General features: G+C 36.3%; 1 protein-coding gene across 13 annotated transcripts in view; it reads right to left on the bottom strand.

Moving 5' to 3' along the window:
- AGTPBP1 (ATP/GTP binding carboxypeptidase 1) overlaps positions 1–23,758 on the bottom strand; it is a 176,548-nt gene that overhangs the window by 123,627 nt on the left and 29,163 nt on the right. For 7 of the 13 annotated variants that reach the window (XR_011497240.1, XM_070495448.1, XM_044756663.2 and 4 more), the window contains exons 3-7: positions 19,082–19,096; positions 15,564–15,688; positions 5,194–5,261; positions 2,062–2,125; positions 1,498–1,644 (exon numbers count right to left, since the gene is read on the bottom strand). Coding sequence is in view for 12 of the 13 variants with exons in the window: in XM_070495448.1 (XP_070351549.1) it covers positions 1,498–1,644; positions 2,062–2,125; positions 5,194–5,261; positions 15,564–15,688; positions 19,082–19,096 (419 nt within the window). In the remaining variant the exon portion in view is untranslated. The remainder of the gene's footprint in view (positions 1–1,497; positions 1,645–2,061; positions 2,126–5,193; positions 5,262–15,563; positions 15,689–19,081; positions 19,097–23,758) is intronic. The other 6 variants (XM_044756660.2, XM_044756658.2, XM_044756662.2 and 3 more) reach the window with 2 other exon arrangements.

Genomic DNA, 23,758 nt, shown 5'->3' with positions numbered 1-23,758 from the left:
ATAATGTCCTTGAATGACATAAAAATGGAAAACCAGGACAAATAATGAAATAGCACAAACTTAAAAGTACAGGAGAAAATAAAATAAATGAGCTACAACTTAAAAGGGACATTAAAGAAATACAAATAAGAAATACATCAATGTCTTAATTCTATGCAACAAAAAGCAGAAGATAATCTGGTTCTAAAGAGAGGAGGAAGCAGGAGATAATATTCATCAATAAATAAGGTTTTCTCACTTTATTTTCCATTCTCAGCAAACAGCTCAGAAGGGAGCCCTTAAATCTCAAGTACAAGAATTAAAGAAAAATAAGAGACAGCTAACATATTTCTTAAATTAACTGAACATATGTTTAAAGTCTCAAGGCCCCTAAAATACCTGTAAAATTAAAGTCATCTCAGGGATGCTTTCTTTAAGACAAAACTCGTTAAAGTATTCTTTAAATATTTATACAATACATAAAGATACGCAGGAAATACACAAAAATACATAAACGTATACACACACACACACAGTTTTTAGAATAAGGATTTTAACCACATACTTCAAAGTTTAAAACCACATGCACGTCACAAGGCTATGGCAGAACTCTTAAAAAGCACTATCCTAGGGGCTGGCCCAGTGGCACAGCGGTTAAGTTTGCACGTTCTGCTTCAGCGGCCCAGGGTTCACCAGTTCAGATCTCAGGTGTGGACCTATGCACCTCTTATCAAGCCATGCTGTGGCAGGCATCCCACATAAAAGAGAGGAAGATGGGCACGGATGTTAGCTCAGGGCCAATGTTCCTCAGCAAAAAGAGGAGGATTGGCAGCAGATGTTAGCTCAGGGCTAATCTTCCTCAAAATAAAAAAGAAAAGAAAAAGAAAAATCACTATCCTAAGAGTTCAGGGAATCATTTTAATCTGCATGCAGACAGACAACTATAAACTGAATTCAGGTTCTAGTCAAAGGATGCCTTTCTCTCTTAACCTAAATCAGCTTCCTCCTTTGTTTTATATCCCGTGCTTTGTCAATTAGTATTTTTCAATATTTTGCATGTCTTACTGTTGTAATAATCGGTCTTACAACTTTTTATATCTCTTCTGCTCTTTTTAACTGGATTGTAAGATTTTTGGGCACTGAGACTGTGCAGTACAAATATGACAAATATGAGGGGCAGTACCTCCATGCCCCTCAAAGCATTCTCATCCATACTCCCTCCTTCTAGCCTCAACAACATCCATGTTACGTGTATCCGATACATACAGGAACACACACACCAAGACACACTTGTGATTTTGACACATTTTTGTTCCTTTTTCCACCATATGCAATGGAATTCCTCACGAATCCAAGATCCTCAATTCTTGCAGTTGACTGTAAAAAGCATTCCACGACTAAGAGCAAGAAAAAGCAGCAGCATTTTTTGACTTTAAAAATTTACCAGCTTCAAGGCACAGAGAATCAATGTCACAAAGACTGTTCCAGAACCGATAATCATACAAGTGAAACCCTCACCTTTTGGTCCAATCTTTGCGAGAATGGAATGAATCTGCACCATTAACTCCTCATTCAGGGGAGACTCCTTGCTGGCATTCATGAGTAACTGCAATAATATTTGTGAACCACCTTTGGTGACTAAGAAACTTGCTCTTCGACCTCCACCTAAAAATTTTTTTTAAAAGTATGTTTAAACAGCAAATCCTCCCATAACATATTAGATATCACAACTTGTTAGCGTTCAAGAAATATTTAAAGTATGACTTCTGAAATCAAACACCATCAAAATCAAATTTTATTTCATTTATTTTAGTTAGAAAATAGCACAGAGAGTAAATACAATTGATGCTAAAACTCTATGTTCAAGGCTCTGAAACACATGGGCTTCAGAGGTAGTTTGAGAGAGACTGAAAGATACCAAAAAGAAAGCAACAACTAAAGAGTATGACATTTCAGTTTCCAAATTCCAATACTCAGAATAGCCTTTATATGAGTATCAAAAAATTCCAAATAAAGTACACATGATACATTGTTGACCACTGTTTACAAACAGAAATGAGACCAAAAGAAACAAAAACTTACCAGCTGACACCAGCTCAACAAGAATGCTTAAGATATTAAGTGTAGTTTGAAGATCTTTCGTGTTCTGAAATAAATAGTTTATTTGCTGTATTAAACCACTGTAAATCTGTGATTCCCAAACCTTTTCTACCTGTTGGGAACTACCTACATTTTACAGATGACCTTTCCAGTTTCTCTAAGAACAAATGTATGCAGGTTTCCACTATTCTCACTTATCCCTTCAGTCTCTTCTTCTTGCCCTTAAGAACTTTTGCAAATCATCTGAGCTATTATTTTCTTAGTATCAACAATATTACAAGAGGAATTAATTTGTCATTTGAATTCATTTTCTAACAAATAGATAATACAAATAAATGAATCAAAATGTAAAAGGCACTACAACATATGACTACTAGTGACTGCCCAACCACTTAGCTCCCCTCAGAAGACAACTGCATTACCAATTTCTTATGTAACCAGCCAAATATAATGCACACACATAAAGAAATCCATGTAAATAAACGTGCATATACAGATTTATTTCTCTAAATGTATTGCCCTATAAATACTACTTTGTACACTATTTTTACATATCCATAAATAGTTTCTTCATTCTTTTTAAGGGCTACAGGTCATATTTCATTACATGGTTACGCCATTGTTTACGTAACCAGTCAACTACCAATGAGATAATTGTTTTTTAAATCTTTTGCTATTAAAAAATTGCAACATGGGGCTAGTCCGGTGGTGTAGTGGTTAAGTTCACACGCTCTGCCTCAGTGGCCCAGGGTTCACAGGTTCAGATCCCAGGCATGGACTTACACACTGCTCACTGAGCCATGCTGTGGTAGTGTCCCACATATGAAATAGAGGAAGACTGGCACAGATGTTAGCTCAGCGACAATCTTCCTTAAGCAAAAAGATGAACAATGGCAACAGATGTTAGCTTAGGGCCAATCCTCCTCACAAAAAAAAAAAAAAAATTGGGACAAAAAACCAAGTACATATATTTACACGGGATCAAATACATCTGTATGTGAGATAAATTCCTGGAATTTCTGAATCAAAGAATATGGGCATTTATTTTGATTGCTCTTCATGGAGCAATTTAAACTCTCATCAGCAATGTGGAAGAGTAACTATTTTCCAAAGTCTGGATGACCAATCTAATAAGAGAAAATGTTTAAACACTGTACTGTGCTTACACTTCTCTTATTAAAAGCACTGCTTGGATGAAGAAAACCACACAAAGAGCAGAATCATGGCCTCTTCAAGGAACTGCCTCACCCTCACTCAGAGTAGAAGGATTCTTATAATGTTTATCCAGAGGAATTCCAGAACTGCTGTGTATCAGTGACTGGCATGGCACTCTTCTCTTCCTTTCCGAAAGGGAATGATTGTTGCTCTGCTTCACCATTTTTGCTCACAGACTAATGGAACCAAAAAGCCACATCCAGACCAGATAGAGGACTATGCATTAAACAGAGACCCGCGTCTTAGTGTTGGAGGTATTAACTGGACCACTGATCACTGGGGAGGGATTCGGAAGAAAGAGAGGGACAGACATTTGTTAAAGAGAAGAACGGATTGTGGCAGCAAGACTGCTATGTGTTCAGCAAACTGATTTCACTTTCTTCCTCGGTACACAGCCAGACCACATTTCCAGCTCTTCTGCAGTTAGGTTTAGGCCATGACTGAGCTCAGGCCACTGGAACCTGAATGGCAGTCGCACTGTTATTTCTTGGCCTTACCCAGACAAGTCTCCCTCGTGTATTTCACCACCTCCCACTTCTGTTGACCTCAATAAATTGTGACATCAACAAACAGAAAAAAAACGATGCTCAATCTCAAGTGCCATTTGTGTTTCTTCTCCTGGGAACTGTCTGTTCATAACTTTTACACATTTTTCCACTGGACTGTTGATTTTTTTTCCTTACTAATTTATAGAAGTTCTTTATATGTTAAGGAAATTATACAAGCGAAAATACTTTTTCCTCAGTTTGCCAAGTGTCTATGGTGTTGTCTCCAACGTACTTTTGTTAATATAGCTGAATTTATCAATCTTTTCTTTTATAGCTCCTGTTTTTTTTCCATACTTAGAAAAGCGTTCTCTGTTGTAAGATTATTTAAAAAATTTTCCCATTACTTTCTCTACTATTTTAATTTTATTTTCCATGCTTAAATCTTTGCTTGATATGGCATTTATTTTGGTGTAGAAAGGATCCAACATTACACTTTTCTGGATGGCTACCAATTTGTCCCAGCTCCACTTATTTTAATTTATTTTTGGACTTTCTATTCTATCACACTGATGTCTATCTACTACTCATGCACAATTTCTAAGCTATCTGAATTCCTGAAGTTTTATAATGTTCTTTGCTATTTGGCGTGGCTAGTCCTTTATTATTTCTCTTCTTTTTCAGAAATGTCCTTTCTATTCCCACTTATTATTTTCCCAGTAGACTTTAGAAACAAAACTGATGGTATTTTTATTGAGATTGCATTAAATTGACAGATCAATTCAGGGAAAAATGACAGTTTTATGTCATTTTAATAAAAAGTAATTCCTATCAAAAAACATGAACTCACTCCCTGTTCTTTTATTTTTTTCCAACTCTACTGAGATGTAGTTTGACACGAAACAAAAGTTCAAGATGTACAACGTACTGCACTCACTCCCTGTTCTTAACATTGCATTGAATAAAACACATAATCCTGATTCTGAACGTGTTCTGCTGATCCACCAAAAAACTTTCACACTGGCAAAGAGACTTAATTATCATCAACATAATATAGTTATCCAACCAATATACGTAGTAAACTAAACCACGAATATATATCAGCTAACAATACAATGAGAATTTCCAATATCGATAATTTAAATTAAGCTAAAAATTTTCAGCTAATGCTTTATTTTCTATAACCAAGTAGGATGGCATGTTAAGATTTAAAATATGGCTATCATTATAATCATAAGGAAAGAGAGGGTTTATCCATATTTATACTACTGTTCCAAATGATAATTTAAAACATAAAACAAACTTCCATTCATTGGTTTTACCTCCAGGATAAAAACTTGATACTTCAAATTTTTTTTTCTTGAGTTCTGGCTGGTATTAACAGTTACATAACCAAAGCCTGTCAGTGATTTACCTCTAATGTTGACAGGAGAACTTCCATTCCTGTGGAACCTTTGGCTGTCATTTCTCTCCTGGTTTTTTCTGAAAAGTAGAAAAAATTTTCTTCTCAAAGATGAAAGAAAAAAATTACATACAGTTTCATTATATAGCTAACGTAGAATCAACAAGTCTCCATTGGTCCAGTAAACATTCTAAATTGGTTTTTAGATGTTCCTCTCTCTGATGTCACTAGTTCTACTCTGTGAGGACTTCCTGATTTCAGTTAACAAGACTTTCCCTGCATTTCAGCACAGCTCTTATCATGGATTAGGTGAAGCTCTGTCAGTCCATCTGAAATCTTAAGAGCCAATCACATAGTACAGGTGCCACAAGTGGAGGCCAGGCAGGGGTGGCGATGGCAGAACTCTTTACTACCTTTATGACTAGAACTAGAAAATATTTAATCAAAATTGGTGAAAACAGAAACCTAGTGCCATCTTCCAATGTTCTGATTGAATTAATGCCATTTTAAAATTCTGAATTACACAAAAATAAACAAAACTAAGGAAGAGCTACTTCTGCAAGAGTCTGGAGGCCAGCTCACCCAAATGATCCTTTTCATGTCACTGAAATGGAAAAGCAGCAACATAAATCATTTCTACTATTTAAAGGTTTCTAGAGCTTCTCCACAATTATTCTCCTTTGATTAACAAGAGAAGAAAGGCAGATCGCAGGCCAACACTTACAAAAGGAACTAATATTTACTGTTCCATGTACTCCTCCTACATTACCTCATTTATGACTCACTCTAATCCTCTGGGGAAAAAATTACTCTTTGCACAGACCAAAAATTTAAGTTCAGAAAGGAGAAGAAACCTACACAAAGTCATCAAGCAAGTAAGTGAAAGAGACCAGGTGAGCCAGGTGTTCCTGAGCCCCAAGCTTACTGTCTCCACTGGCTCCATGCCCTTCCAGGAGGAGGACAGGAGTCACCATTGCAGCAGGACTGTGCACAAGAGTCTCCAACGTCTCACACGTGGACATTAGCGCCAGAAATTCTTCTCATACAAGACGACAACGGTACCCATTCCACACTTGGAGAGTTTAAAACAGAATGCAAACAATCCATTCTCCATACAGCACATATTACACAATAAAATTCAAGAGACTGGGAGTACAAATTTGCTCCATATGGGGATAGTCAGGGGAGTTTAAGAGCAGAACAATGAGCACTGAGGCCCTGAAACGAGGAAGGCGAAGTCAGGCTAAGCCTTTAGAACATTCTGCCCAGAGCAAATCTTATGCAGCCTCCACTGTGAATGAACAAGAAGTTACATGTGGTATAGTTCTGACACATAAAAATCACACATGTACAATTTCACAAGAATATGAAGTATGCGATGTACAAGTCACAAAATCTCAGAGTTGCCTGAAACTTTAAGAAGTCATTAGTCTGATATCCGTCTACAATTAAGTTATTCTAAATTAGGAGTTATTAAAGAGAAGGACAAGTGTCCTACAGAGAAGTTATAGTATAATATTATTTACAACAACTATCAATAACTACCTACAAAATAAATATGCTGGAGATTAGATACTCATATTTTCCTTTAAAACAACAATCTCATGCCATCGTACATCATCTCAGGTCCAGATAATGAACTCTGTAAAACTTACAAACGCCTTGTAATCCTTCAAAATAGAAACTCGCACAAGTGATACAAAGATCTAAAACACTGTTCATGTCTGCTCCCTGTTGCCAGATTACCAATGCTTAAAGAATGACAAGTTTCTTTACCTACATAAAAAAGGAAAAACTCACTAATGTTTGTAAAACCAAATTTCTCCTTTTTAAAAAGCAGATGATTCCTCTGCCACCACGCCACCCCAACTTATCCTTCACTGCTTCCCCGGCCCAGCTGCCTCCACCAAAAAGCATTAAGTTGTAAAATAAATGAAATATTGCTTAAGAATCCACGACGCATCCTTGATTTAATATTTTAAATAACACTATTGATTTAATATTAAAGTTAAATCATTTTTCAACATTAACATCACTTAGAATATTCAGAAATCCCCACTATTAACAAACCATTACATTTTCACCTTCACAGGTGAAAAAAACCTCCACTCCTTTGAAGATAGTACAACGCAGCATCTAACTCCCCTTGTCGTAACATCCACCATCATCTAGTTTACTCCTCACACTCAACGAAAACTAGGTGCTACACGTTTTTCTCCTCTACTCCAGGTTCTGCCGTGACCTTGGGAGACTTCAGTGTCAATGCGGATGACTCATTCAAATACCCAGCTTCACAGTTTCCTGACCCTGTAACAAGATCCTTCCCTCTGTGCCCCAGTTTATCAACCCGCTCAGTCCTCAGATCTCAAACTGCTCTACCTCTTCCACCTAACCCCCAATCTCTCTCTTTCAGACCACAGCCTCCTGACACTCCTGTTCTCTCCTTCCTAAAGATTATGTAAACCTCACTGGCATTTTCACTGAAACTTCTAATGTGTCACCGGTAGTGTTGTCTGCCCATAAAATTAGACCCTTCCACACCTACCCTGGATTCCAAGCCCTGCCCCTTAGCCTTCCCACCGTGAACTCCTATACAGAAGTGAATGCTAAAACGTGCAGTCGCTATGCCTACATTACAGTAAAAATAATGCCACAAGAATTTCTTCTCCTAGCATGAGACTGTTAGTACCAAAAAATTCACCATTTCCAACCTCATGTGGCAACACAAAACTCCTCTTTTCATTTAACTCACAGCCATCACTATCTGCCCTGCCACAGCCCATAACTATTTCAAAATTTGTACCAGTCCGCAATCCTTCCTCTCAATCTCTGGACCTCTATTGCCAACACTCAGCAACTACATTCTTCCTCAATGAACTGAGGCAAAGCGATCAGTTACAACAAATGAAACCCTACAAATAATGACCAAACTCCACATGCTCATGTATCAAATCCCTGACAATCTTGTGTTCCTTTCTGCAGTTTGAAGGAGGGGGGAGGAAGTGTCCTCTCTGCTACCTTCTGAATCTCATCCTTTCTACCTACTCATGAACCTATACCTTCAAATTCTACCAACATGCTATTTATAATCTTTCCACATACCTAACAAATCTTATTTTATCTTGCCTCTCCCTCTATTTCTGTCTCTTCCTCAGTGAAGCCCCCTCAACAGTCTACACTCCCTGTCATTATTTCATTTGGCACTCACATTACAACATATAGCAACCTTCCTTCTAATCCTACCACTTGAAAGTGCTCTTATTGTGGTCAATAATTTGTTAATTATCAAATCAAAAAGACCTTTATTTTTAACTAACCTCTCTATGTCAACACTGCTGACCACTGCTTCCTCTCTTCGCATTTTTTCTTCACTTACAGTCCTTCCCAATTTACACTACCATGTGCTTTCTGCAACACCTTCAATAATCCAAATGTTATACTTAACAGACAAGAATTTTAAAGCATCTATTATAATTATGATCAATGATATTAAGGAAAATATGTTCACAATGAATGAAAAGATAGGAAACCACAGCAGAGAAACAGAAATATAAAAAAAGAATCAAATGCACATTTTAGAAGAGAAAAATGTAGTATCTGACATCATTATCAGAAAGATAATTAAAGAAGCAGTAAACGAAGATAGAAAAAACAAAATTATCCAGTCTGAATATGAGAGAATTATGATTGAAAAACATGAGCCTCAAGGACCTCTGAAATAATCTCCAAAAGTCTAATATATGTAGACTCATAGTCCCAGAGGAGAAGACAGAATGGGGAAGAAAAAAAATTTTCCAAATTTGGTGAAAGACAGAAATTTACAGATTCAAGAAGCTCAGCAAATTCCAAGCAGGATAAATAAAAGAAAACTACACCCAGGCAAACTTCTGAAAACCAAAACTAAAGGAAAATCCTGAAATCAACCAGAGAAAAATGACACATAAATTCAAAAATGGCAGCATTTGAAATTATGGAGGCCATAAAATAGTGGAAGTGCTATTTTAAGTGCTCTTTGTAATGTTAAAAGACAAAAACTATCAACCTAGAATTCTATATCCATAAAAATATCCTTCAAGAATTAGATGGAATAAATCCATTGTCAGATAAAACAAAAAAAATTCTTCCACAGCAGACCTGCACTACCAGAAATGCCAAAGGGAATTCTGTAGGCTAAAGGGAAACGATACTAGCTCAAACTCACATCTTTAGGAAAGAATAAAGAGCTTCAGAAATGGTAAATATCTGAGTAAATACAAAAACTAATTTTTCTTCTTAACGTCTTTAAAATACACAGGACTGTCTCAAGCAAAAATTATCGTGTAGGGTTTATAATGTATAGCCATGTGACACATTTGACAACTATCGCTACAGAATGGTAAATATAAACGGATCTGTAAGTTTCCAAGGCTTCTAAATTTTACATAAGGTTATAATATTAATTCTAAGCAAAGTGTGAAAAGTTAATGACGTTTATTGCACTCTCCAGAGGAATGACTTTTTCAAAATGCACAGAAGTATAACTAAAAAGCCAATGGGTAAATTAAAATGGAATTCTAAAAACATTTTCAAATAATCCAAAAGAAGGCAGGACAAGAATAAACAAGGAATAAAATTAGAAAGGACAAACAGAAAACAAATGACAAAATTGCAGACCTTAAGTCCAATCAACATTAGATTAAATGTGAACACACGAAATGCTTAAATAAAAAGACAGAGGACACCAAAGTGCTCTCTATAGAAGACACACTTTAGATTCAAAGATGCAAATAGGCTGAAAGGAAAAGAATGGATAAAGCTGTACCATACGAACAACAACCAAAAGAAAGCTGGAGAGGCTATACTAACAGCAGATAAAATAAACATCAAGGCAAAGAAGATAAAGCAGGACATTCTATAATGATAAAAGGGGAAACTCACCAGAATATAAAAATGATAAATGTGAATGCATTTTATCATTTTCACAGGACCCTCTTATAGCCAAATATAAAATGTAATTAGTTCCCAGGACACAAATCTGTTTTTTCCCTCTACATCTCCTTCCAAGAAAATTTCACTTCACTTCCATTACCTTAACTACCAAGCTTTTGACTCTTAATCTTGCTCTTCATTCAGAACTCTGTACCAAATTTTTCACTTCTTCTAACTTATTTACAAGGCATAAAACTGTTATCAATAATTATAACATTGTACCAGTAGGTTTCTTACATGTATAAATATATCATATATGACAATAACAGAACAAAGGAGTGATAAAGAAACAGAGTTACACTGGAAGAAAATTTCAATATTTTACCAGAATTAAGTTAGTATTAATCTAAAACTCACTGTAATAAGATGCATATTGTAATCCCTACAGGAACCACTAAGAAAATAACTAAAATTTTAAAAAGTTAAAAAATCAGGGGTTGGCCCCATGGCCGAGTGGTTAAGTTCGTGTGCTCTGCTTCAGCGGCCCAGGGATTCACCAGTTCGGATCCTGGGTGCAGACATAGCACCTCTCATCAGGCCACACTGAGCTGGTGTCCCACATGGCACAACCAGAAGGACCTACAACTAGAATATACTGCTATGTACTAGGGGGCTTTGGGGAAAAGAAGAAGAAGGCGAAAAAAAAGAAGACTGGCAATAGATGTTAGCACAGCTGCCAATCTTAAAAAACAAATCAACAGATAACATAAAAGAAGACAATAAAAGATGAGAAGAGGAATGTAAAAGACATGAAATATATAGAAAACAAATAGCAAAATGGCAGATGCAAATCCAATCATATGAATAAGTACAATAACTTAGAAGCAATAAACACTCAGATTAGATAAAAAAGCAAGATCAAGGGGTTGGCCCAGTGCTGCAGTGGTTAGGTTCACACATTCCGCTTCAGTGGCCCAGGGTTTGCTGGTTCGGATCCGGGGTGTGGACCTACGCACCACTTGTCAAACCATGCTGTGGCAGGCGTCCCACGTATAAAGTAGAGGAAGACGGGCAGAGATGTTAGCTCAAGGCCAGTCTTCCTCAGCAAAAAGAGGAGGATTGGTGCCAGATGTTAGCTCAGGGCTAATCTTCCTCAAAAAATAAATAAACAGATAGATAAACAAATAGAAGCAAGATCCAACTATATGCCATCTTCAAGAAACACACTCTAAAACAAAAAACAGAAACAAGTTGAAACTGAAAGGAGGGAAAAGGGTATAATATGCAAAGAGGAACCATAAGAGAGCTGGAGGGCTTGTATTATTAGATAAAACAGATTTTAAATCTAGAAATATTACTGGAGACAAAGAGAGACATTTCATGATGATGAAAGAGTCAAACCATCAACAAGATTTCACTACTCTAAATGTACACACAGCTAACAGAGCTTCAAAATATTTGAACCAAACACTGCCAAACTCGAAAAGAGAAACATACAGTTCAAACAACAGGTGGAGATGTCAATCCTCAACTCTTAATAATTGATAGAGCACCTGGCTAGAAAGTCAACAGAGTATAGAAGACTTGAACACTACTACCAACCAAGCTGACTTCATCAACATCAATAGAACACTCTCCCCAGCAACAGCAGATGGAACACTCAAGTGCACACGGAGTATTTTCCAGGAAAGGCCATATACCAAGTGACAAAACAAGTCTCAATAAATTCAAAAGGATTAAAATCATACAAAGTATATTCTCCAACCAAAATGGAATTAAATTAGCAATCAACAACAGAAAGAAATTGGGAAATTCTGAAATAATGGGAAATTCAACAACACACTTCTAAACAATCCATAGGCTGAAGAAGAAATCACAAAGAAAATTAGAACATATGAGAACTGAATGAAAAAAAAAATACAACATATCAAAATTTACAGAATGAAATGAAAGCAGTCTTTACAGGGAAAAGAACAGCTCTAAATCCCTACATTAGAAAAGACAGGTCTCAAAATCAATAATCTAAGTTCCACTTTTTAAAAAAATGGGAAAGCAAGCACAAATGAAACTCAAAGCAACAAGAGGAGGAAGGCAATAAAGATTAGAGATCGATGAAATAGAAAAACAGATGAAATCGATGAAACCAGAAGTTGGTTGTTTCAAAAGATCAACAAAATTGACAGATGTTTAGCTGGACCAGCGTTTCCCAATCTCAGCACTGTTGACATTTGGGGCCAGATGATTCTTCCTTGTAGGGAGCTGTCCTACACGTTAACAGACTGATCAGCAGCCTCCTGGCCTCTATCCGCTGGATGCCAGTAACAATCCCCCTCCTCAAATTTCACAGCCAAAAATGTCTCCAAACATTGCCAGTGTCCCTGGTGGGAGTGGGTGGAAAAAAATCACCCCCAGCTGAGAATCACTGAGCTAGAGAGACTAAGAAATAAGAGAGGACACAAATGACAAAAATCAAGAATGACAGAAGGAATATCACTTCTTATCCTACAGAAACTAAAAGGATTATAAGGAAGTATTATGTACAGCTGTATGCCAATAAACTAGACTACTTACATAAAATGGATAATTAATATAAATGTTTCTAGGAAAAAAATAAGCATAAACTACAAAAAGCACCATGCACACTGCAAATAAGCAGTACATTATTAAAGGCAGAAAGTGTAATGTATCCAAGGAAAACCAGGGGCAAACTATGGAAATTTGTGTTTTAACTGTGTGAATGACGTGTGTTATAGGGGATTTTTTTTAATTATTTAAATACACAAGAAGTATATGCTTGTTGCAATGATTCTAACAGCACAAAAGTACTAAAATAAAATTAGGAACTCATTTCCCTCCATTTCTATCCCATTGATATAACTACTGCTAATAATTTGGTATGTATCGTTCCTTTTTCTTTGCCTTGCTCATACAAACATATACATATCTACTGGTTTACTTAGTACAAAAGTAAGATACACGTAGTTCTATTTACAAAAAAAACTTGCTTTTTTACTTAACATATTAAATGCAGGACTCCAGGACAATTCATATGGTTCCACAAATGAACTACAAGTTCCATATATCATAAGTAATTTGCTGTTGATAATACTGGCATAATATAAAGTTCCACAGTTTGGCTACCATTCTCTCATTGATGGATATTTAGGTTGTTTCTTGATCTTTGATATTATAAACAATGCTGCAATAAACATGCCCAAGTATTCTTTTATAAACTCATTTTTATTTCGGTCAAATACATTTCTGAGACTGGAAATGCCAAGCCAAATAGCAGGTGCACTTTTAATAAACATTGCCAGATTCCTTTCTCCAAAGCTTGTAATAATTATTGCAGCACCAACAGTGTATGAGATTACCCTATTTTCCACGCCTTCAACAGCAGTGGATGTTGTCATTCTCTAATTTCTGCCAATCTAGGCAGTAAAAAATATCTTTGTTGTTTTCATTAGCAATTCCTGACTTTTAAGGAGGTAAAGAACCTTTCCATATGTTTACTGGTTATTTGCATTTCTTCTTCCTTGAACGATAAGTTCCTAATCTTTCTCTCCCACACGGATAGCCAATCGTATTATCCTATAAATGATGAAGGGACAATCTGTCAGTACTAACTTATACCGTGTTGACTGGCTGATCCAAGGTGTTAAGAGAGTTACTGTATCACACAACCCCAAGGGGCGGTATTCAGGGGCTGGTCCCGCAGTGGTGGGTGTAGCCTGGGGAGAGGGGCAGTCTCTGGTGGTGGCATGGCTGGGGGCATTTTCAGCGGTGATGCTGGAGCAGGGGCTTCCAGGCCATGATGGGAAGAGTCTACAGTGGAGGGAGCAGTGTACACAGTGTTATTTACAGGTCTGGGGAATTTGTTTTCTTTTGTCTTTGAAGGTTTGTTTTTTTGTTTTTGTTTTGAGGAGGCATTTCATGTGACACCACAGTGAATATACTTGGTACATCTAACTTCGCACTAATACAATCAACATCCTTGTACATCTGCCTTAGTTGATAAGCATAATATTTCCAAAGGCTAAAATCCAATTTAGTAACTTTCTGAATTAAAAGGTATAGGTATTTTAGATTTTGCTAGAAACAAATGCAATCTATTAGGGACCTCTCCCAGGTTTTGGGGTGCTGTCGATTCCTCTCCAAACACACAGGCTCCATAGAAGAAAATTATCAAAATAAATTAAGAGTCTGTACCACAAAGAAGGGTTAACAGATACTGAGCTCTTGAAAAGAGTAAACGCCAGCAATGACCTGAACCTCCAGAATAATGAGTAATAAAAACATTAAATAAATTACAGCCACGCACTGCATAACAACCTCTTAGTCAATGACAGATGGTATACATGAGGGTGGGCCCATAAGATTAGTACCATAGAGACTAGGTGTGTAGTAGTCTGTACCATCTAGGTTTGTGTAAGTACACTCTGATATGGTCACACAAGAACAAAATTACCTAACAACGCATTTTTAAGAAGGTGTTCCCATCATTAAGCAATGCTTGACTGTAAAATATTAATTGTGAATTGTCTGGACCTTAATTTTAACAGAATGCCTTCAATGTGTCACTGTTAAATATTAAGGTAGCTGCTGGTTTACCCTTATTTAAAAAAAGAAAAATCAGGTTTTTTGTCTTTTAAATCAAGTACAAGTTTTGGAATCTTAAATTCTCTTTTTAGCATCTATTGAGATAATCACATGAATTTTATTTGACCTGTTCAAATAATGCTATACTGATATATTTCCTGATATTAAACCACTTTACATTCCTGAAACACATGTTCTTTAGCAATGATATTCATCTTCTAATGTATAATAAGACTTAATTCACTAATGTTTTATTTGGGCTTTTTCACATATATATCCCTAAATGCAAAGTTGATACTTTTCTTCTCTCGTACTCTGCCAAGGTTTTGAGACCAATTCAGTAGTACTAGATAGCTTCCTAAAATAGAGAAATGTCTAATTATAGATATCATTTATCCAACATTTTTAACGTTCTTTTCCATCCTTCTCGTGTAAATCTCATGACAATCCCATGATATCTCTTATCTCTATTTCAGAGATGGTGCAGCTAAGTCCTAGAGATTCAAAACTTCCCTAAGGTCACTCAGCCATTGAATGACAGAGCTTACAACTTCAAATTGAGAACCACACTAACCACCAATGTTGTATGCTACTTCACATCTTTCTGTCACCATTCTAGAAAAATTAGCATTTGAATTAGGTGTTGTTTGAAAATGGAGGGAGCAATCATACAGGAGTAAAGTCATAATCATTTTTAGAAACAATGCTTTTAAGATCAATTTCTTCCATGGTCATTCAGTTTTATATTTCTTGAGTCCATTAGAGAAAGTTTGATTTTTACAGAAAATCATCTATTTATCGAAAGTTTGAAGGTTCTCAGCATCTACTTTTAAAGAATTAAAACAACACTCCAAAAAGAAGAGATTAAAGCTTACCTTGACTTTGAGCCAGATGAAGAATTTTTGACGTAACATATCTGGCAGTGTCTGATTCTGCAGACTCAGTATTGATCTTCTCCAGCTGAGCCAGGAGTCCCAAAATCCGAGAATTATTGGTAAGGCTAAAAAGAATGTTATTTTCTATCAGGCCATGTTCCACATCAACTGTAAATTCAATACTATAAAGATCACTCTTAAAAAAAACACAAAACTCTACCATTCTAAAAACATTAAGCCTTTATACATGTCACATTTCCTTACTGTTTTACAGCTGAACATTGCTAAAATTCTATTGATTTAAATGAGAAACACATTCTATTTCAGAAAACCACAAATCAAAAATGTGCATTCAACCCTGACCATCAGTCTTACTTGAACACTGTCACCTGAATCGCAACCTGAACACTCACCTTCCACTCTCCAACCCTGACCATCAGTCTTACTTGAACACTGTCACCTGAATCGCAACCTGAACACTCACCTTCCACTCTCCAAGAAACCTTTCCTACACGTCCTACACTTTCCTCAGAACTCCAACCATCCCGTCCACTCTACTCCATTCTCAATTAGTGCCCTGCTTCATAACTGCTAGAAAATCAAACAAGAAAACACTCGTCTTCCCATCACCAGATCTTTAAACCTGATTCTCTACCGGCATCCTTTCTTCCTTGTTCCCATTCATTATACATTTGAACATTTGATACTGTTCTAGGTGTTGCCAACAGCAAACAAAACAAACAAAACTTCCTGCCCCTCACAGTGTGAACATTCTAATGGCGACAGACAAATTAAATATGTAAATAATTACATGGTATTAATGTGGTGGGAAGCGATATGGAGAAAAGCAGGTTGGGGGAAATAAAAGGTGCGGGAGGGTGCAATTTTAGACACAGTGGTCAGGGAAAACCTCATTGAGAGGGTACCATTTAGAGAAAGGCCTGAAAGAAGAGAGTGGGCCATGCAGACACCTGCAGAAAGAGCCATCCAGAAACAGAGTCACAACCACCAGGACCCCCGGACAGGAAAAGGCCTGCTGTATTCAACTAAAAGTGAGGTGGCCAGTGTGGCTGGAGTAGACTTTTATAAAGGAGGAAAACAGTAAAAGATGACGTCAGAGTCGGGGTGGGGTGGGAGAGAATGCCATCACTCAGAGCCTAGCAGGCCACTGTAAAAACTTTAGCTGTTACACTGAGTGGGGTGGGAAGCTTTTGAGCAGAGACTAATGTGCTCTGACTTGCTTTTAAAAGGCTCTCTTTGGCTGGTATGGTACAATTCAAAGAACACTCCCTCCACCTACACACTTGAGCCCAGCCCTTCTTGCAGGTTCAAAGTATTTGCTCCTTTAGTTATCCTTTCTCTGCTCCATCATCTCTCTCCCCCTTTCAACGGGATCACAGCCATCAGCACACAGTTATGATCTAGGAGTTCCCACTAGCTACCACCCCATTTCTCCGCTGCTCCTTGAATGAAATATCTGGACTTGCTCTCGCCATTTCCTCACACATTGTTCACTTTTTCAAGCTACTAGTTTATCTTCTGCACTCTGAGATTTCCCAAAAACCTCCCGGGTCACTTCTTTCCTTGTCATCCTCAGTATCTCAGCACTATCCAAATCAGATAGCTCCCTCTTTTTTCAAACACTTTCTTTCCAGGTTTCCCTGACCCCATACTCTCCTAATTTTCTTCCCATCACCTCCTCTTTTAGATCTCCTCTACTGGCTCCTCCTCTGACACACCTCTAGATGCTGAAGTCTCCCCCCACCACTCTATCCCCAGCCCTCTTCTCTTCACTCTCTCCACTCTTCTGACCTGAATGAGCTCATCTAATCCCACAGCTGTAATTATTATCTATATGCTACCTGGCTCCTACATTCATCTCCAACCTCAATCTCTGAGAGCTTACCCAACCTAACAAGCCCAATATAAAACTACTTCTGTTTCCTCTTCTCCACCTATTCCTCCAAACTCACATGAAACCATCAGTTGCTTAAGACAAAAATCAAGACTCTCTTTCCCACACCCCAACCCACTATCAGCCCCAACTCTCAAACATCTCAGATCCACCACTTTTCTTCTTATCTACTGTTACTACCCAAGTCAAAGCAATCATCATCTCTCACTTACAAATTATAGCCTCCTGACTAGTCTGCTTTCATTCTAGCTGCCCAATAATCCACTTTCTCAGTGATTTTTTTTAACTTTTTATTTTGAATTATAAAGACTCACAAAAAGGAGCATATAAAGGAAGTTGCAAAAACAGTCAAGCGGTCCCTTGTACCTCTCACCTACTTTTCGCAGTGGTTACATTTTATATAACTATAGCACAAAAGGAAAACCAGGAAACTGACACTGGCAGGTATATAGTTCTATGCCATTTGATCACACATGTAGATTTGTATAACTACGAATCTAATCAAGTTGTTATCCAGCGAAAAACCCTTCAATGGCTTCTCATCAGACTTGACGTAAAATCCTACTTTCTTATCACAGCCTAACAGGCCACATGTCACTCGGCCTCCATCTACCTCTCAGACTTTATTTCTCACAATGCTACCCTCACGTGCTGGGATCCAGTCCCACTGGCCTTCTATCAGTTCCTTGAATACAGGAAATTTTTCCCAACCTCAAGGTCTTGGAAGACAGTTTCTTCCAGCTCTTCATACAGGGGCTCCTTCTCACTTGAGGTTACAAGCTAAAGATGTCCCCACTTCTCCACCAGCCCCTCCACTACCAATATTAAAATGTACCCAGAGAATTTATCACTACTTGAAATGAAGTCAGCTCCATGGAGGTAGAAAGCTTGCATGTCTTATTCTATACACGTCTATTTCAAACAGTGTCTAGCACAGAATAGGGAATACAGCTATATTCCAGAATGAACCAAAAATCTGGAAACATTTGGAAAACAGTCTATTATACTTTTTTCAGATTAACAAATGGATCCAATGCTCTAAATTTAGAGGTTCTTCATCTGAAACAGTATCTGAAGGTTGACAACAACATATTGAGCACACTATTTGAAAATGTAATGTACCATTTAAAATAAAATAATGCAATATTTCTCAGTTTTTCAGATAGCCAGTATAGTGTAGAATTGAAAATTTATATCAATACATATAAATCTCCAAAAGAGAAAAAAACAGAAAAACTTAAGCATAGGTAATGATATTATTAATATAAACTTTGAAAACATACAAATCCAATACAAGATATACTTTGGTATGTATATATATATAAAATACATAAGAAAATGTATTATATATATAATGACATGCATGGAAATGATGAACACCAAATTCAGAATAGTAATTACCTCTGGGGATAGGGGAGAAAAATGCTATTAGGCAACAGTACACATTGTATTTGTAATCTTTTTATGTCTTGGGTGATCAGTACACAGGTGTTCACAATACTATTCTCTATCCTTTTTGGTTTTCAGAAGTATTGGATAATTGTTTTTAGTAAAAAAATTCTACAGAGACAAAAATAAGTTACATGTTTAAGTTTTTACTTACTTTCTTTCTCTTCCACTGTTGCAGGAGGAAGCAATGATTCCTTAAAATTTTTATTGTAAATGTGAATGAGCAAAAACATTAACATTATGGAAAATTCCAAACATGAACAAAAGAAGAAAAAACAGTATAATAAACCATCATATCCCCATTACCCAGCTCCGACAATTATCAATTCACGGACAATCTTACTTCACCCGTGCCTACCTACAAGCACACACACTCCATTGGCAAAATTTGAAGCAAATTTTAATGAGATCATTTCCTCTTTAAATACTTTGGCATTACCTATTTTCTAAACTATAACAACTCTTTAAAATATATATAACATCACTACTATATCAAAAACACTAACAAAAATCCTTTAATATCAAAACCTAGTTTGAATTCAAATTTCCCAAATTCATTCATTCATTCATTCATTCATTCTCTCTCTGTCTGTCTCTCTCATTCTTTTAACCTACAGGTTTCCTATGCCTCTCTTTCTCTTATTTCCCTCATAATTTATTTGTTGAAGAAGTTTGGTTTGTTTCCTGCATTCCGTATATCATTAATATGTTTGTCTATCCTTTATACTGTGTGTAAACTGGTTGTCGAATTCAAAGGCCTAATCTGATTAAGGTTTATCTGGTGCCATGAATTCTTTGTAAGTGGTACTGTAATCTTCCATAAGGAGGCAGCTAGTGTCTGGTTATCTTAGTTTTTGTAATACAAGCAGTGACTGGTCACCAGTGTCTAGATCATTCACTTCATTAACGGGTGAAAAACAGTGATACTCTACATTCCATTCCTTCTTCATTTAATGAAGACAACTCCATAAACAGAAATATCCTTTATTTGATTATCCAGAGGTACAGTTCATCAAATAAAAGCAAAAGAAATGATGGATTTTTAATTTATGTATATTTACCAGTTTTCAGAAGAATGAGTTCATTTTCAAAAACCCTCCCCAGGTAACCAACAAAGTATTTGGTTTCACGTATGAATATGAACTGATAGATTTAAAGACATTTCATACATTTTATCCACTGCAGTTATTAACTGCCCACATTTGATCAACGGGAGCCTCTTCAGGTGGGCTCCTAAGTCCTTTTGATATGATCCTAGTTTTTCATAGCTTCCTGGCTTTCTGGTATGACCAGACTGTTACTGGCCAGCATTTCTCAATGTGCTCTACAAAACTCTGAGAGTATCTGAGACCCCTTCAGAAAATCCGGAAGGTCAAAAACTATTTTCATAAAAATACTAAGACACTATTTATCCTTGACACTGTTGACATTTGCACCGATGGTCTGAAGGCAACAGTGGGTAAAGTGCTGGCACTGTGGCACAATCAAGGCAGTGACACCAAACTAGTCCCTGTGTAGTCAGCAGCAGTCACTGTGTTCTTCACCAACATGCACTCAGTTAAAAACAAAACCACCAGTTTCACCTATGAGTACACATCTTTTTAATATTCTGTGTACACATAAAATATTTCAGCTGCACACTGGAATATGATGGCTACACTGCAATATGATGGCTACCCTGAGAGGAAACACTTGTGTGATTGTTTAACCTGCAAGCTGAACTAGCCACGTTTTTCACATAAGATCACTTTTACTTTAAAAAACAACTGACAAACAATGACTATTCAGACTGGGGTATTTTGGCACACATTTCCTTGGAAATAAACAAAGTGAGTCTATCCTTGAGTCTATCATTTCAAGGAAACAAGTGACAGTCGGATCTGCTGCCAATGACACAATTTAAGCTTTCAAGCAAAAATTAGAATTTTGGAAAACATAGATCTACCATCATGACCTTGACAGCTTCCCTCTACTAAAAGAATTTTTTGATAAAATCAATGGCGCTATTAATAAATGTAATTTTTTGAAACTGTGTAATAAAGTGTGTCAATATTTAGAAGATCTGTATAACTCACTGAATCAATATTTTCCAAATGACCAACATATGACATTACAAATTTAGACATGGGTAAAAGAGCCATTCAGTGTGCAAGAGAAACCAGTGGATTTTAATATAGCAGAGAACACAAAGTTCACCAATATGGTTTCGGGTTGCACACTGCAACTAATCTTTTAGAAACTACCACTTATCAAGTTTTACCGTAATTTCAAAGAACATGCATTTCAATTTGAATTGCAAACAATATGGCTTTATTTCCAAAGTGCAGTATTATCATTCAGAAATGTTTGTTCTTCATTATAACTATTACTCTTGCTATAATACATTTTTATGTATCTCTCCAAATACTGAACACACAACTTTATTTTCCTCCATCATCAACCGAAGGACAACCATCTATAATTATCTGAAAAGGCCTTTTATCCAAATACTCCTTCCGTTTCCAATTACACATCTATGTGAGCCTAGACTGTCTTCGTATCCTTCAACAACAAGACACACAAACAAAATATCCATGTGTGATACACATATGTATAATATATATAGATATATCATAATAGATTGAACTCAGAAGCAGATAAAAGAATCCAGCTATCTTCCATTAAGCCAGACATTAGATTTTCAAAAATGTAATAAAGCAATGCCACTTTCTATTTTTCGAAAGCATAGCTATTTTAGTGCAAAATGTTATTATGTCATTATACAATGGGTTTATTATTTTTAAATGAATAAATATTATTATTTATAAATGAATTAATTTCTCAGTTGTTTTTGTTTTTGTTTTGAGGAAGATTAGCCCTGAGCTAACATCTGCCACCAATCCTCCTCTTTTTGCTGAGGAAGATTGGCCCTAACATCTGTGCCTCTCTTCCTCCATTTTATATGTGGGACACCTGCCACAAGATGGGTTGATGAGTGGTGTGTAGGTCCACACCCAAGATCTGAACCAGCAAACCTTGGGCCACTGAAGTGGAACATGTAAATTTAACCACTGCACCACTGGGCTGGTCCCTAATTTCTCAGTTTTAATTTATAATATGGTAAATATCAATAGGTAAAATAATCCACATCAACAAAAGCTTTTTGAAGTTTTTGTTCATTTAAAAGTACAAAGGGGTTCTTAGCCAAAAAGTTTGAAAACTGCTGTTCTAGGCTTATCTTGCATATTTTGCACTCCTGATCTGGAATCCACCCTTTCTCCAAAGAGCCATGGTTCTTTTGGGGATGAGAAACGGTATTAAGACAGCACAGTGCATACCAGGGAGCAAACACATCTTTAAAAACAATTCTGTAACCCAGATATAAGAGAAATTTGCATTATGGACACCAAAATTCGAAATTCAATAACTGAGTGTTTTATTATTTATCTTCTCCAATTATTTTTCTCTTAAAGGTCATCTGTTAGCATTTTTCTAATAAAACATCTACTATTCAAGAAATTCACAAACATACAGAACACACTGAGCATAACATATGTTCCATTCCAAGGTAAGAGTTTATTCTGTCAGTAACTCTTAAAATTTAAAACATAATTACACCAATAGCAAAAAAAACAGCTTACAACTGATTACTTTATTTAGAATCATGCTCTTACAGATGACAGACGAATGAATTTTTTTTTTTGAAGGAAGACAAATAAATGGACATTGACGATGCAGGGCAGTCAATTTCCCTATCTATTTCTACATTTCTCATCGACAGAATGAAAACTGAACAAAATATTGTAAGCTACCCACAACTCAACTCTTAACAATTAAAGGCTGTGGACACTGATGCTGAGAGAATCAAAGGGTGAGCGCCAGGGGGCAGCTGCACCTCCTCAATGATCTTTACACTTTGGAAAAGCTGAGGGTGAAGGCAAAAAAAAACAGCTACATAGCTATATTCAACGAACAATCTGAGTTACACTGCAAAGGAGAAAAATTTTAAATAAAGAGACTCAGAAGAGGATGCATCTTTCCTGCCTTACACTATTTTTAGATGAATCAAAATGAGGCTAAGACCAACCTCCAGAGGTTCCATTTATAACTGTTAATGTTAATTACTTCATAGTGAAAAGTCATGGACCTGGAAATACGATCAATGTGAAACACATCAAGTTAACTTCCAAATGCATATTTTAAAGACATCATCACTCAAATATTTGTTTCACTGTAATAGTCTTCTGCTCCTTTTGATTCTTTGAGTTTACACTGAGTCTCAGAGCTATTTTCCTAAAAACACAAATTTCCTTGGATATTACAAAAGCTGCAATGGTGTACAGATATTACCTTGCAAAAATAATTTCCCAAGCAAGTGCAAGGGCTATAGAACTTGTCTCACATTATAAATAAATTTCAGCTTTTTCACCTTAAAATGTAAAGTGAATGCAGGTAATAAACATGTCCTCATAAATAACGTAAAATCATCTAATAGCAAAAAAATCCATAAAAACAAACTAAAATTTTATTCTTTAGTCAAATTAGTCTTTCAGAAATGTTTGTTCCTCATTCATAATTTTCTTAAAGTTTTTCTTTATTACTTTTGCTTTAATCACATTTTACTGTTTCTCTACAAATACTGAACACACAACTTTCCTTCCATCGTAAATCAAAGGACAGTGAAAAATAGAAATTTCATTATTCTTTTGCAAAATTAAATATTTAAATATGTAAGTTTAGAAAACAATAACTACTTCTCTGATTACTTCTTATATAACAATTAAATGCACTAAAACCTTCTTTAACCATAAATTCTAGCTCAATACTACCAAGTGACTTGTTAAAGACAACA

The sequence above is a fragment of the Equus asinus genome, chromosome 23 (genome assembly GCF_041296235.1).
Source record: "Equus asinus isolate D_3611 breed Donkey chromosome 23, EquAss-T2T_v2, whole genome shotgun sequence".
Taxonomy (NCBI): domain Eukaryota; kingdom Metazoa; phylum Chordata; class Mammalia; order Perissodactyla; family Equidae; genus Equus; species Equus asinus.
The sequence above is the reverse complement of the archived record's forward strand: the minus strand, read 5'-3'. Positions and strand labels throughout refer to the sequence as shown.